At 35.0% G+C, this 16,471-nt stretch overlaps 1 protein-coding gene across 5 annotated transcripts in view; it reads left to right on the plus strand.

The window, feature by feature from the left end:
* The window catches only part of LOC134679465 (filamin-A), an 87,707-nt gene that overhangs the window by 34,537 nt on the left and 36,699 nt on the right, over nucleotides 1-16,471 (plus strand). For 4 of the 5 annotated variants that reach the window (XM_063538389.1, XM_063538386.1, XM_063538390.1 and 1 more), the window contains exons 19-20: nucleotides 814-905; nucleotides 3,927-4,103. In XM_063538389.1, coding sequence (XP_063394459.1) covers nucleotides 814-905; nucleotides 3,927-4,103 — 269 coding nt within the window. The remainder of the gene's footprint in view (nucleotides 1-813; nucleotides 906-3,926; nucleotides 4,104-16,471) is intronic. The other variant, XM_063538388.1, reaches the window with a different exon arrangement.

Below are 16,471 nucleotides of genomic sequence, written 5' to 3' on the forward strand. Positions count from 1 at the left end.
TGAAGCATGAGGACCCTTCTTTAGTGGAAAGTCACATTTAATCAAAAGGATTGTAACAATGTAACGACATAATTAACACATAAACTTTATATTATTAATTATAGAGAAATGTCGAATAAACATCACATTTTGAAAACCATTAATTTGCTTCAGTGTAACATTTTAGTATCACCTACATATGTAAATTTGTAAATACATAACAGGTTTGTAGACGTTAATTGGCACTTGTACTTTTATTGTAGTTCCGTAGTAATTACCAACTACTCCGTTAATAATTTTCTTAGCTACAAGCTTTTAATCTTGTGAGAATTATTTATTAGGTACATTTGACCACCCAAAAACATAGACATGCAAAAAAACAGTATTAAATATAACTGGTCCAAACAAAACCATTTTAGTTTTTATCAAATATCATCATTATCATCATCATGTACCTACTATAAAATAACAACCATTTAACATTTCACTTTTAGGGCCACGTACCATCCCAATAACCCGGGTTATCCGATTAAACCTGGAGGAACCAGGAGGTATGGTTATAGTACAAATTCACACTGGGTTAACGGTTTAACCGGTTAACCCCGGATGAGTGGGATGGGGCAAGTGGCAGTTAGAGTAACATTCCATTTCCAACGACAGCTGCACTACTGTCAATTTTACTATGGAAATTGACAATGACAGCGACGCGTTCAGTACCGGTAGTGCAGCTGCGGTTAAAAATGGAATGTTACCATAAGTCGTATTGTAAATTTACTATAGAGGTCGTAAATGAATTTAGGTACTTATTTAGAACATAACGATATTTTGTTACAGAACAATTGAAAGGGAAAACAATAGAGGAGCTCAAGAAATTCTAGTACAACCAACACTCAACGGAACAGTCGATAGATTGATAGAGTTTATAGGTAGGTAAATAAAAATGTAATGCGGTCAACGTTACAATTTACAACCGTCATAATATGTGTTATTCTATTCTCTATTGTCCATTAATATATATTATAATAAATATTGATACACGTATAAACGGTGTGGCGTCGTGACTCTAGGTCTAGGCCAATTTGGCCAAGCGTCTTATCTTCATAATCTACTTTTGCTGTCATGGTTAAAGAATGCAATATAATGGCTAAAGCATCCTTATGCTTAGCACGAGAAGTTTGAATACAATACAATACAATACAAACACTTTTTCAAACATTGAACATAGATTGAGTTTCATACATTAAGCCCCCTGTTTCTAGCTCTATCGCACGCGCGTTACTATATTGCAGTCTCATACTCGTAATTACTCGTACAGCGGTCAATGTCAATGTGCCAGCGAGACATCAATATAATTGTGCGCGTGCGATAGAGATGGGAGGAACAGGTGGGTCAATGTACGAAATTTCTCGTGCGAAGCGTCCTTCCTTTAAACTTTCTTCGTCTTCATCAGTTAGGTGTTAAAAGGTAACCAAGATTTTAAAGACTTATCCCTTACTTAAGAAAAATTTGAAAAACAAGGAAACTTGTTTTACTTAGCGTAAACTATCCATTACCATAAATTTCTGAGTGTGTACGCTTAATTTAGTCCTGCTCACGTCTCGTGAGCCATCGTAGTATACAATAATCATCGTTACACAGTCATAGACGAAAAAATTAACATGGACCGTTTTTCCCTTTTTTTCCTGTCCCTACTGCTTCATAAAAAATCAGTGTCGCACCTGAGCAATCAAAGCTTTATTGTTCCATATAAAAACAAACATTCCGATAATTCAAAATAATAAGGCAGTGAATAGACGGTATAAATATACTATCTCCTGTTTGTTGTTGATATTTTCTTCGAAACGTTATCCTGAGTGCTCTATTATTCTGCCATCCTCGGAAAAGGGATCGCTTAAGCGTGCAATTGAAGGTATCTTTAACAAAACAGTTTCTCTAATATGTATCTGCTTAAATATTATCATTCATTATGATTGTTCTGTATAATGCTTGTCATAATTTTCGGTGGTTTATAATCGCCTGTAGTAATACAATCTTCGAAGTTCCTTGTGACATAAGATACTTAATGCCAAAGTAATGTTATTAAGGAGAGTTAAATATATAAATACACCGTCGAAGATGAAGGATTTTGTAACTCAAGTTTGTAAATGAAATATAAGTATATATAACTTAAATAACGAACAAAATAAATAAACTATGTAATCATTAAAATTAAAACTAAACTGTAATCAATCTTAAAATAGACTTATAAATAAAAAATGCTCACCAGGTGGCTTTCCTGCGTTATGGTGCCAGAAGGCTGGCAGCGTTACCTTTTTGCCTACTTAATAATCTAAATTAGCTAATCTTAGCGGTTATAAATATTAGTTCACATATTTATTTTTCTGACGCGGAGCGTAAGTACTTATTGGAACTGTTAATATATTTGTACATGTAGGTACTTGTATTTTAGCCTCTAGGTATTTATATTAAAATATTGACACTCGATTGACATAAAATCACTAAATTTTTATTGTAACGTAAAACTTCTTTTAAACACTAGAAGTCAATGCTAAAATCAGTCGGTAATGTTTTCGCTTTTATTATAGTCTGTATCTTTTGTATTATCTGTATATTAGGTATTTAAATAATAAGAGAAAACATTACACGATCAAATAATGTAGAATAAAGTCAGGTCGTTCTGTGACTGATCCAGGCGGTTTTGTATTTGGTTGGTCAACGAATAAATGTTATTTTAAAACTAACTACCCGAAAATGTACATATTATTTGTTTACTTTTATTTAAATACCTAAAGATACAAGTATAAGTTTACGCTGCTCCGTAAGGTTTTCCTTTTATTTTAAACAATGTGGTTATTCTGTGCATCTGCAGCGTCGCGAATGTCGCGATGTCTAGGCGGGTGAAACCGCTGGTTCAATTTCCGCGCTATGCTAATATTTGCATGCATAATAGCCTTGCAGACTTCGTTACCTGTCGATATATTATATTAATGCAAATAGGCAGGTACTTAATTGAGTATGTGCTTGTATAATTTAACGAATTGCTAACTAATTAATTGCTTGGGATATAAGTACAGGATGTTTCGATCGAATCTGTGCGGCAGATGTGTTAATGTCAGGGGAAATTAGGCTCAGATTTATCTGCCGGAGATCAGCCCGCAGACACATCTGTGCCTAATTTCCGCCGTACATTGATAGATTTGTGAACTATACCTACCTACTTACATTCGCAGTCCAGGGCAGTTTTGAGATAAGGGTTCACAACTATAATTACTTTAATTAGTTTGTTTAAATCTACTTATCCAAAATCCCTAACATCTTCATAAATATTTATTAGAGAAACTGTTTTGAGTAAATATACTACTTACTTGATATACCTAAGAAATTTCATAACTATATTATTGAATAAATAGGTATTTTTTATCCAATGAATTAAATGCTCATTTACATAATAGGTACCTACTCAATTAGGTACTTACTCACAAACATACCAATAGCTTACTGTTTTGAGAGTATAATTTAAACCTTAATTATTAGTAAATTATAATATTTAACTATACCTAATTCCACGTCTGCAGACCCTGCAGGCAATATCAGTAATTTAATATTGCTACAGCGTAGGTAAATAATAGAGTTAGTTGATATATTAAAACTGAATATCTCTGTAATAATTTTCTGTCAGCTGTCAGTTATGCTCCGGTTAGGAATTTCGTTGCAAATTTGGTTCAATACTCGTATATAAAACATCGGAACCATCTGTATGGGTCTTTAAATTTTTAAAGGGCTTTTAAATTATCTAAAGGTGTCATTTAAAACTTTCGTGGTAGGTAGTTGAATATTATTGGAAAATCGATTCTAAAGTTCCTTATATAAATGTGTCTTTAACTGAAAGCTGGTAATATAACAGCAAGAATATAAAGCGTAGTATGAAGGTTTATCTTGTATTGAAGTGGACTGCGCGGGTGCCGGGCCGGGGCACCTGGAGCTAGAGGTCCGCGACGCGGCAGGCGCGTTGGTGGGCAGCTCAGTACGCGCGCTGGGGGCCCAGCGGTACGCGGCCGCGTTCACGCCGCGCAAGCCCGCGCTACACACGGTCGCTATCACCTTCAACGACCAACACGTGCCTGGTAAGTTGTATGATAATACCTTGCAACAAATCACATGCGATTTACGATCAATTGCGGCATTTGATAGATCTTTGCAAGGTATGTGGAACTAGCAATGCACCGAGGAGAAGTTTCTTAAGTTGCGAAACTTCTATGAAGAATATTCTCTGGAACTTAAATTTAATAAACAATCTAATCGTGTCAAGACCGACGTAGACACATGCCATTTTAAATATTTCGCCTGCCCGCTTTACTGTTATGTGGCGTGTAATATTATATATTACACAAAACGTTAAAGTTCTCATGGGAACATTCTCACAGAGAACTTTCTTAGTTTCTTTCATATAATTTCTATGAAATTTCCGAGAACATTTCTGCAATTTCTGCAATTTGTACGTTGCTATGTGGAACCCATTAAGTTATGGTATTTAACAGCATTGGTGCAGTGAAAATCAAATTTATATACCTACATCTTTTTCTTGAGGTGGATCTGCTTGGCCGAGTTTCATAAGGTAAACGTACTGATGCTCGACGCGGTCCCAGTACATGTCATCTTGAAACTTAAGTCATTGCCAATAGAGGTGACAGCAAGGTGTCATCTATTGGGCATTACATGTCGAGCACTAGTACGTTTACCTTACAACTTTTTATATACTTTATGTCATATTAATATATAGGTTTTCTGCACTTGAATCCCTGATATTTGGATAATATGTATGCTCCTGTCTGCGCCAAGGAAAACGGACAAGAGCGAATCCGACTCGCCCACCGAGAGCTCCGTGCAAATTTAACTTATTTTCACTTTTACATGTGGAAATAGTTTTATATTCAATCAATGCTGAAAGGAAATACTGCATTTGGGAAGTAGAGACTCATAAGCTTTTGAGTCTACATAGTTATTGTGTATTTACCTATATCATATCTCATCATCAGTACCGTAAAACGGGGTGAGTAGGTTTCGCGGGAAGAGGTGGGTTATGAATGGGGAGAGAAGGTTTGATAGGGGGGTGAGGAGGAATTTTAAGGGTGCTGCTACAAAAATAATGTATTCTAATTTAAAATGGAGCTTTAGTAAAACGCATAATAAAAAAATTTCGATCCAACAATCTTCCAAAATCACCTTTGTATGAAAACCCCTCTCACCCCAATTACGAGGTACTACGGGGTGAGGTGGGTTTTCCTCTTTATCGTCAAGGTTATGAAGTGGAACTACCCAAAATAAAATAAAAACTAAAATACAAACGTCTGGAACACTTATTATATACACTTTTAATTCATATGTAAAAATAAAATGTTATCGAGGTTCGAATTTCAGTTTTGACCCTACTCACCCCATTTTACGGTAATACAAATGTGAAATGAGAGCCAATTTCAATATTACAATACAATACTCTTAATTGCACACCTAGTAAAAACAATAGAATAATGTCAAGAATATACGTCGTTGTTTATTACGCCGGCAAAAGAATTGAGATCTATTATGGGTGTCATGTTCTAAGTTCATTTGGCATGTAACTAAAGTCCAGGATTTGATTTGGGTTGTTTAGTTTTTACATAGATAGGTTTTTATATGTCTATATATTATATTTGCCTAAGTTCCTTTTCTTAAATTTAGCTTGTTAATAAAAGGGCCTTAATAAATTAACCAATTTTACTCGTATGTTTAAAAATAGATTTTGAGTAAAAGGTGGTAAGTAAGGGTAAAAGGTGGCTTCACATGGCTCGTGTGATATAATAACGTACACTATAAGTACTTATAGATTGTAGATTCAATACTCAGTTATACGCTTGAGATATGTGCTCACAACTAAGACTAAGTACTTAATATCTATAAATTAGAAAATATACCTGCAGATCAGATTTTTAAAATTACTTGTTAACCATAAAACTTAACTCAAATACCTATAAAGGTAACTACAGACTGAATATAATTTGCAATATTTTTCCAACAAGTTTAAAACATAAATAGCTACTTGTGATCAATAACCATAGCTGCCAAGAGTTTATATCAGTGGATCTTCCTTAACAACAGTAAATCCTACATCACAGAGGCTGTGACTTCAGGCAAACTATCCGTTCCTAGAATTAACGGAACCCCTAGAACCCCTAGGAAAAGAATTTTATACTTAATAGTTTGCCTGAAGCAAAGAGAATTTGAAATAGAGGAGGCTTGTCAAAGTAAATTAATAAGGATCAAAGGAGTTAAGAAGGCTCAAAGTAAAATAGCGTTCTAACCGTTTTAATATTCTGTTGAAAGATGGCAGCAAATGTACTGTGCCTACATAATTTACCATGACAGTTATTCTCTATGGGTCAAACAGTAAACTGTGTTACGTCTTTCCTGTAGACATACACAAGAATTAAGGGGTATAAAGGTTAATTTTCTTATTTAACCCTTATCCACGTGAAAAGGTCCTCCTTTTATTTTAGAGAACTATGATAAAATCATTAGGTACTTACATGCCCACAAGCTGTTAACTATTGCCCACAGGAGAGAAAACAAGTGTGTTCGCGCGAACTGTACATTTTTCTCTGCCTCTTTACCTGAAGCTCTATAATATGTAAAAATAATACAAATACAAATGCATTTATTTCATTACTTTTTACATCAGTTCTTAGGTAAAATAATAAGTTTAAATTAAATCTATTTAAAAAAAAAACATTACTTACCTACCATAATATACCGGGTGTGGCCAGTAACATGAGCAAAAAATTAAACTGTAGGCTGTACTCCTCATACTGACCAACATTTGTTCAGCGACTTTTAAAAATAACTTGTGGTTTGATTTTTGATACTCTTTAAAGTTTATTCTAAGACTCAATGTATTGCGAATTTTGTTATGTTTAAGGCGTGACAAGCAACGTCAATCACAATGATATGGCGTGGCGATGACGTCCATTGAAGATAATATTTCTTTGTATGAAAAATAGGGAGTCTAAATAGGTACTTCATAATTTTTAAAAGTTGTTGAACAAAAGTGTCGTCGTTTGACGAGTACAATCTATGTTTAAATTATTTGCTCGTGTTACAGGCCACATCCGGTATTATAGAAATTACTTAAATAACTTACAGTAGTATAAGTTATTGAAGTTACATAAATAGAGCCTAATGACCCCAAAGTCAAGCTCATTGTTGAGCTCTGCGGGGCTATGACTATTTAAGATACCACTGTATTCTATTAATTAAATAAATTATAATACATAGTTCCTAATAGCTCCAACTTCCAACGCAACAAAAAAAAACAATACAAAAAGCACCCATTGACGGTCCTTAATAAATAGAGACATATACATAGTATAAAAACCGGTAACAAAACAACGTTTACGTGGTTGTATATATTTTTTATATAACAATGCGTTAAATAGAACAGTAAATATTCAGGGATCCAATAGTAGGACCATCTTTCAGATAACATCATCTTTGTAGTTACCTACTTATGTTTCAAATAATAGCAAGCAAGCACAAAGCTTCTGTGTGACCCCGAAAAATGCTCTGTTGTCAGTTCTATAAATATGATTTCCGTAATTTCGTTATAGTCTGCTGAGTCCCGAACGATTTCACGATGTTTGTCACCTGAAACGATTGTTTCGTATTGGCTGGGTACCTACCTACATGCAGAGCTCCTATCGACATTTGAAGGTATTTTAACATCAACAGTAAATATTGCTGAATAATGCGAGTGTTCGGTTTGAATATAAATATGTCAAAACTGCATGTAGATAATAATGTGGCATTTTATACCTACTCTACAGGCTGTTTTATTTTAAATCCGCTAACTTCGGTGTATTATGGTTATGTACATTTGAGATTGTTTTTCCGTCCATTAAGTAAATATTTAAAATACATATTAGATACCTGTACCTACCTACTTACCTAACTAAGACTAAGTACCTAGCTACCTAACGAAGTGATACGTTCAGAAAGTCATAGACTTTATACAGTATAAATATGTATAAGTGTTCACGTTTGGAAATGTATATCGGGTAAAAACTAATTACTTATTGATTATCTTCAAATCAGAGTTAATTAGAATATCGGTCTTTGAGAAGTTAACTCAATTTACGCTCAGGAATTAACGGAATTTAATTTATAAAAACACGGTGTATGTACAGGGTCACATAACATGAAATTATCATTTTACAACTTACAGCTTATAATAACGAATACTCCTAATGTCACTTTTTTATTTTTTTTATTTAGATATTTCATTCAGGCCCATATTACAAATCATCTAAGGCCCATATTACAAATACCTTACAGATATGTATTTTATAAACTTAAAACTAAACAATATTTACTTTGTATAGAATGTAAGTTTACATTACTCTTTAGTTTATCTTCCAGGCACTCTCTTGACATCATTCATATTATGGTGCATTACATACAATATATACAAGGAACAGTTATGTATGGTACATACATATAAGAAATGGTAAACCTGCAAGACTTTTGTGGCTGTTGCCAACCCTCATACTATACTCGTACATCCAAAACGTAGATTTACAGTAGATTACGCCAGTCAGCAAAAGAGGGGAAACAATATTTATAATGTACGTACAAATAAATACTCCTTATAGACGTCACCCAATCATTTCAGGCTAAATGTAATAATAACTGAGCTTACGAGTATTTTCTATCCGCAGTATATTCATTATTAACTGAGTTTCAGATCAGCCTGTATTATTATCAGTATGCGATTTTATCGCATGTTGGTGTTAAATGATGACAGGATTCGGATAATTTCAAATTTGTTTACTGACGATATTATTTTCAACTACTATTTTTGAATTTTAACATAATGCCTTACCGTTTAGTTATTATAATATTATAATTATAAAAACAGCAGTTTCTATTCAGTTGTTTCAAAAATCGTCGTAATTTTGCTTCACCTGTCCGGGACTTGGTTCTGGAATGACGATGACTGATAAAAACTATCCTATGTCCTTCTCCGGGCATCAAACTATCCTTATAAATACGAAATTTCATCTAAATCGGTTCAGCCGATGTTCATTAAAATGTCTCTTATACAAATGGGCCTGTCACTAATTAAAAAGAAAACCCTAACTAAAGTTACACCGTGTATTTTTTGAACTTCCTAAATTTCAAGAGTCTTCTTCTTCTTCGTCGTTATCCTCACAGCTGAGGGTCGTGACCACCATACTCGTAAGTAGCTCTATCTCTAAGAAGTCTCCAGGCTGCTCTGTTCTGAGCCTGGTGAAGTGAATTTCAAGAGTAAATGACCGTGAATTCCGTTAATTAATATATTGTAATAATGTATATTTATTTTACGGTTAGTTCAACAAATAACTACCTACAAGAGAGTGAGTCCAAGTGTACGTTTAGTCCAAGTACGAAAGCGTATAGAAAGTGGACGATGTGTTTCCATGGAGCGTGTAATTCGGCGTGATTACAGCCGTTCTCTAGAACACCATTAAGTGCCGCCGGGTCAACCGCGCCGGCGTGCATGAAAGTGTCAAGTACATTTAGCTACGACTTTCTTTGCTTCTAAGTTTAAGGCCCAGTAGGTTCGTGCTCTTGTCTCTCACTCTCACTGAGCGTAAGCGTGAGCGATATGGATGTGCGTGCTCGGGACGGTGGATATCATGTTTTAGAATTTTTTTATAATAAAAAACCGGCCAGGTGCGAGTTGTACTCGCCCACAGAGATTCTGTACAAATTTAGGTACCTAATTTTCTTATATTTTATAAAACAGTTTTCAGATTTTTCCCTGTATTTGTACCTAAATAAATTTTTATTTATTTATTTAACCTTTATTGCACAGAAGAAAACCTTACAGTACATAAGGCATTCTCTACCAGTCAACCTTTAGGCAAAGCAGAGAGATTGTGGGTGGAGCTACTTTAACAATAACAACAAATATACGTCATATAGGAAATAACAAACCATACATACATACATACATAAATACATACATGTAAATATACATACTTATATTACATATATGTATAGGTAATAGAATCTAAATAAATAGGTCTAAGATAGACCTATTTATTTAGGTTCATCTCGGTACGGTTGTTAAGTGTTATAAGCAGTGATTATATTACCTACTACTTACTAATGAACCCAATATGCTAAATTATCGACTTCAAGGAAACATTTTACAACTAAGAATCGGTGACGAAGCAATATTGTGCAGATACTTCCAGTGTTTGAACACTTTGAACTGAATCGTGAACCGTAACTAACTCCGATGAAGGCTTGCGTTGCTGTATAATTATGAGGTCACCTCATTTCGACGTAGGCGTGCCTGCGCTCACGCGAAATCGCTTCATCTCATGCCTACAACCTACAACTGAAAAAAATTCACTACAAATGCGGCAAATCAATTTTACACATTATTTTTAGACCCGCTGCTAAATATCTACGTTACTATCAAAACGAACATGTTAAAACTTTGTGCTAGAAACACTATGTTTCATTATTTACAATCAACATTTCATACATAAAGCAAATCATCTAGGCACTACATCTGTCTTTTTCTTTCGTAGACCGGATGAATGAACATTAACATCTCGCTGTCTCATTTTATGTTAGTGAAAGGGGCATTGTACTAAGTGGGTAAAAAAGTTACTTACCTTAAAAAAAATGGAGCGCCTTATTCTTGTCGTTTTGTAGTTTAATTTATTACAGAGTAACTTAATATTATCATGAGAAAATTCCTGAGGAAGTTGATTAAATAAGTATGTAGGTACCTATAGAAATAGCTAAGGTACATGCCTGCTGTAATACCTAATACAAGTAACCCCGTACCTTATCACAATTTCAGTAGGTATCTTAAGTGGCGGTTATTTCGAAGTGAAAACATCCGCTCACATAATTTTCTTTTCTATTTACAAAACCAAATTCTTTTACAACGGAAAACGTGTCAAACCATCGATTGTTTTACTGTCGGTACACCTAGGTTCTCGAATTCCATGCCGCCATTTTGAATACCATAGTGACGTCACGGCGCTGGGCGCGGGCGAGCCGTCGCCTGCCAGTGCGCACCGCACATCAGGTCGCGCTCGCGTTCGAACGAGGCGATGCCTTCTCGCCACCAAAATGCAATACCGTCGCATTATCTACCGTGTACGTGCTAATTCACATTAAACAAGACGTAACACTTAGTGCCTCTCTGCTCTTCACTTAAGAACAGTTGAGCTGTTTAAATACGTCAAATTTCCACTGGGAGCTGGATAAATAAAACGTTATAGTGTAGTGAGTGTTATTGTTGTGATTTCTTTTTTGACGGCAGTACAGTAGGGCATTGGACTAGATTGTCGCTGGCAAGGGAGCCCGTGTCCGATTTTCCAGAGATCCGAACGCCCTCGATAAGTGAGTGTTTTGCATGCATTACCTTGTTAGATTCGTTTGGTATTCATCATACCGGAGTGTGGGTGCGACACGTCATAACCTTTGCCTTGCCTTTTATAGTTGCTATCGCATTATAAAGTTAAGCTTTCGTCGTCGTTCGGTGACTTGGGTGCCTGCATATTACATCCATAAGTTTCGAAACTTAAGCCTAGAAACATTAGTTGCTCTTGAATTCACATCATAGGTAATTGAGTTTAAGCATACAAACTAATTAAAGTTACATTTAAGTTTTCCCTTGGCTATCCTAGATGTAGGGTATAGTCGCGCACGAGTGCGCTCAAACAAAGCGCAGACGTGCGTTGAACTCTTTTGCACATAAGGGCAGCGCTCACGCACACCCACCCCAACAGAAACGTAGCGAACGAAAACCTCCTTTAATTCCAGTAGCTAATGACTAATGTCACCTGATTAACTGATAACGGATATAAGATCTTTTTTTATTATAGGTATCGTTCGATAGTTCTGATGTTGCGTGACTGGTGACTAAAAAGTCCATAGAAAAGAACAGCTATAAAATGAGGTCGATCTAAATGTAAGTTAAATAAGTATGCTAACGCTTTAGGCATGTACGAGTATGGCTATATATATGTCGGCGGCCGATCGTAAGATCAGGCAGATCGTAATGTTCCTGTGTAATGTTTTGACGATAGTCACATTAAACCAATAGGTAGGATAGGTTCGTTAGGTTGCTTCAGATGCCCGAAGGGCAAACTGCCCAAAAATAGGAGCCCCGCGTAGCGGGGCTCCGTCGACTCAGGGAACGAGTCAAACATTTTCAAGTTTCACGATATGCCTAGGAATTTCACGATATGCCTGATCTTACGATCGGCCGCCGACATATATACGGTACCCTCGCATTCACTGAAGCGTCCAATACATTCAATCCTGTCTGTAGGAATAATCTATGAAGTAATTTTATCCAATACCGGTAATGAGAAAATGTTATTAGATAAATATTGCAAAGTGAGTATTTTAAATTACGAAATTTGCTTAATTAGCTACGAAGTTCGTGCAATGTTAACGTACTTACGTATTAATTTAGTTTGATTGTACCTATTTCAAATATCTATTGAGTAACGTTGTTAATGAATGGCATAACAGCGGTAATAAAGTGAATTATTTATGTATCTATCTGTCTTATCTCTTAAAAAATTAACCAGTGAAAGCACCTAAGGTAACGTTGCGAACGGAAATAGCCTAAATGGCATTTACTTAGTTACAACACGAATACTTTCTCGTTATGCAATATGGCGGAATACCATGAGATACACGCATGCACATTATATTATATCTTACTGAGAAGTGGATGAGCCGCCATGGTACTCTCACTCACCTTGGCACCGGCGCGGAGTCAAGGGCTCTCTAGTCTAGGGGACTAGGAGCTCACTGTGACTGAAAGAACTGTGAATTTTCGATTGAAAGAATTACACAACATAAGTTTCCCAAAACAGTAAATATTAGGTACCTATTTGTGTTTACTGATAAAATAGTACAGGTATGAATTATACGTCTTTTTTCGCGCTAGGTAATAATAGGTACTTAGCTAAATATCTATTGTTTAAATCAGATACTATTATAAGTAGGTATACACAAGAGGATAATGTATAACTATAGGTAACTAAGTATTAGTTTTATTGCACGAGGTGGCGACAAAATTAATTATAAATTAAATAAATTTACATCAACGTGCAGGTATTTTATTAACCAATTTAAAGATTACGCAGAAGGTGGTACTCAATTAGTCGGTTTTTTTAAATGTAAGCTTTTTAGTTTCCGACATATTTAGGTAGAAAATTATTTTATTGCTTGAAATAATTAAATCCCAGTTGGTCCCATTGTCAACAGGTCGAGATCTAATATAATTGAATCTCAGAGAATAACTCTTCCAATAATAATGGCAAACCTGTATTGATTTTTGTTATCAACTTGTTCCGCTGCTCTCGGCAAGTGGCATTTATGTAGTAAAGTCGAGAGTAAGTCCTCAGCAGGAAGACTATACAATGATGACTGTGTTGTGATATCAAAATTTATTTTGTTAATGTTATTAGTAGTACCCACCAATGGTAACTTGCAAAAGATGGTAGGTAGTGAATATAAGAGGTGACATGACCTTACAAAGGAATTTAGAATGTACAGACAGGAGTGTGACAAAATCACTCTCAAGTACGAATACCTACATATACAGTAGCGGCAAAAATATATCTTACATACTGCTATCTTTTGCAGGCATTCGCTCATGAGTACATATACTCGTAGACTAAAATGTGTATATCATGTAAACAATGATTGTATCATCATCACGGCCATTTCAATATACTTACGTCCCACCACACATGGCTACGTGGGCAACCACGTTAGCACAATGCGGATTGGGGACTTCACACACGCCAATTAGTGTTTGTTTAATAACTAATAAATATTGTATTTCTTACTTTAAAAAAAGTAAAAAAACATAAAAATCGAATTTTACCAACAATAAAACCTAGATGGAAGGATTTAGCTGTCTAAATTAAAGGCTGTGGCTGTGTGATTTTAGCCACTAATTTAAAAATTAAATCGCATCATTAAATGCTTTACAATTTAGTACCCACCGTGCTACCGCAAAAAATAGGCCAAATTAATTACTTGCAAAATGAACCCTAGCTTAATCGAATTGTCGTTTTCATACGCCCCGATATTGTAAGTTTCATTAATAGGAAACATAGCATGTTTCAAACATCCTGAATTTATTAAATGCCTACACATTTTACCATTAATAATACCATGAATATAGATCACAGTGATCTCGATCGAACTGTTAATGTTTGCATCGACTCCATAGCTCATTTTCGTCTTACCGTGCTATGAGAACTCCGAGGCCTGCGGGCGCAGCACAGTTCCATTTTTATCGACTATCACTATGCGCGTCCCTTTCGCACTTACATACTTGTTAGAACGTGACAGGTATGGTGACAAGGGATAAAAACGTCACCGTGCTACGCCGCCTGGTTATGGATCGAGCAACCATCGACTTAAAAAAACAAGAACGACCCATTTTAGTCTTTTTACTTCCCCACGGAAGTATTAATATAACCGAAATACCGTAAAATGGGGTGAGTTGGGTAAAATTTGACTTTTAAACCTCGATAAAATTTTATTTTTTCATGTGAAAACTGAATGGTGTATATAATAAGTGGTTCGGACGTTTGTATTTTAGTTTGTATTTTATTTTGGGTAGTTCCATTTCATAACTTTGACGATAAAGAGGAAAACCCACCTCACCCCGTAGTGCCTCGTATTTGGGGTGAGAGGGTTTTTCATACAAAGGTGATTTTGGAAGATTGTTGGATCGATTTTTTTTTATTATGCGTATTACTATAGCCCCATTTTAAATTGGAATAAATTATTTTTGTAGCAGTAGCCTTAAAATCCCATCTCACCCCCCTTTCAAACCTTCTCTCCCCATTCATAACCCAACTCTCCCCGCGAAACCTACTCACCCCGTTTTACGGTACTTTAATTTATTTAATGCAAATGAAATTCTGAAATAGGTTGTCACACAGGTGTTTATTTTCATCAAATGTAACCATGCTGCTTAAGATCCACTAAAATATATATCTATGACATCTGGGTTTAAATATTATCATCCCAATAGTTATGTAAAGTATATCTTTTTATTTTACAGTATCTTTTCGTATAAGTACTCGAGTCTCTTGACATGAGCATTTTTTGTTCGGTCATATTGACCTTAGTGAAAAATACAGTAAATATGAACTGAGTTGCACTATATCAGTAATTTTAACACTGCATGCGTATAGTAAGATAGAAGTTAACAGACGTTCCATAGGACCGCGGCAGCAGGCACAACTTACGAGAACGAGTTGAATGCTGCAGTGCGTCAGCTTTCGAAACACCGGAGAAAAAACGGGTTTTAATTTGCCAAGATTCTGCAATTCCCAGCTTGGTTGGTACTTTTTATTTTTATATAGGTACAAATTTAAGTACTAATTTAATCTGAATTTTTGTACCTCTTTATAAACAAATGTTGCGTAAATAAGCAATATTTAAGTGAGATCTTTCAATCCCACCAAAAACATAAATGTAAAAAAGGAGAGCCAAGTTTAATACAAAAATTATGCTTGGCTGTGGGGCTCACCGCAAAAAGAATGGAGATCTAAATGAGTGCCACTGCCAAGTTCTATGCAAAATCCATATATGTATTTATAGGAATAAAATAACATTATAAACAAGTATTAAACTCTATTTCTTTGCTTTATTGGATACCTATAACAATTGCTGTTATTTAAAAAAATGTGAGATCTTAAAGTAGGTTAGATTTGACTTGGCCAGTTTTCATTACATCAATCATTTTATATATATTGTAATTCTGATAAAACCTGGCCAAGCCAAATCTAACCTACTTTAAGATCTCACATTTTTTTAAATAACAGCAATTGTTATAGGTATCCAATAAAGCAAAGAAATACAGTTTAATACTTGTTTATAATGTTATTTTGTTCCTATAAATACATATATGGATTTTGCATAGAACTTGGCAGTGGCACTCATTTAGATCTCCATTCTTTTTGCGGTGAGCCCCACAGCCAAGCATAATTTTTGTATTAAACTTGGCTCTCCTTTTTTACATTTATGTTTTTGGTGGGATATCAATACTTTTTGTAAAGAAAACTAGGCAGGTATTGAGATTTAATGTTTTTTCTTGTGTTTCCGCTGCATGTTTTTTACTTCTGTTCTTTGTATAATTATGTGGTGCCGCGCGCCGCCAACGACACACCGTTGGCCGGTTGTTTAGAGCGTATTACAAGTTTTTTGTATGGGGACACCACTTATTTTTTGACTAAACTTTATTTTGATATAGCAAATATAATAATACATATATTGGGGTAGTTTCAAATATCTGCTTGTAACGGTTCCAACGCTACAATAAAAAAATATTTTTTTGTATGGGGACCCCCCCTATTTTTAAACTTTATTTTATTTTTAGATTTTTTCTTCGGTTACACACAATAACCGA

Source organism: Cydia fagiglandana, chromosome Z, assembly GCF_963556715.1.
Source record: "Cydia fagiglandana chromosome Z, ilCydFagi1.1, whole genome shotgun sequence".
Taxonomy (NCBI): Eukaryota; Metazoa; Arthropoda; class Insecta; order Lepidoptera; family Tortricidae; genus Cydia; species Cydia fagiglandana.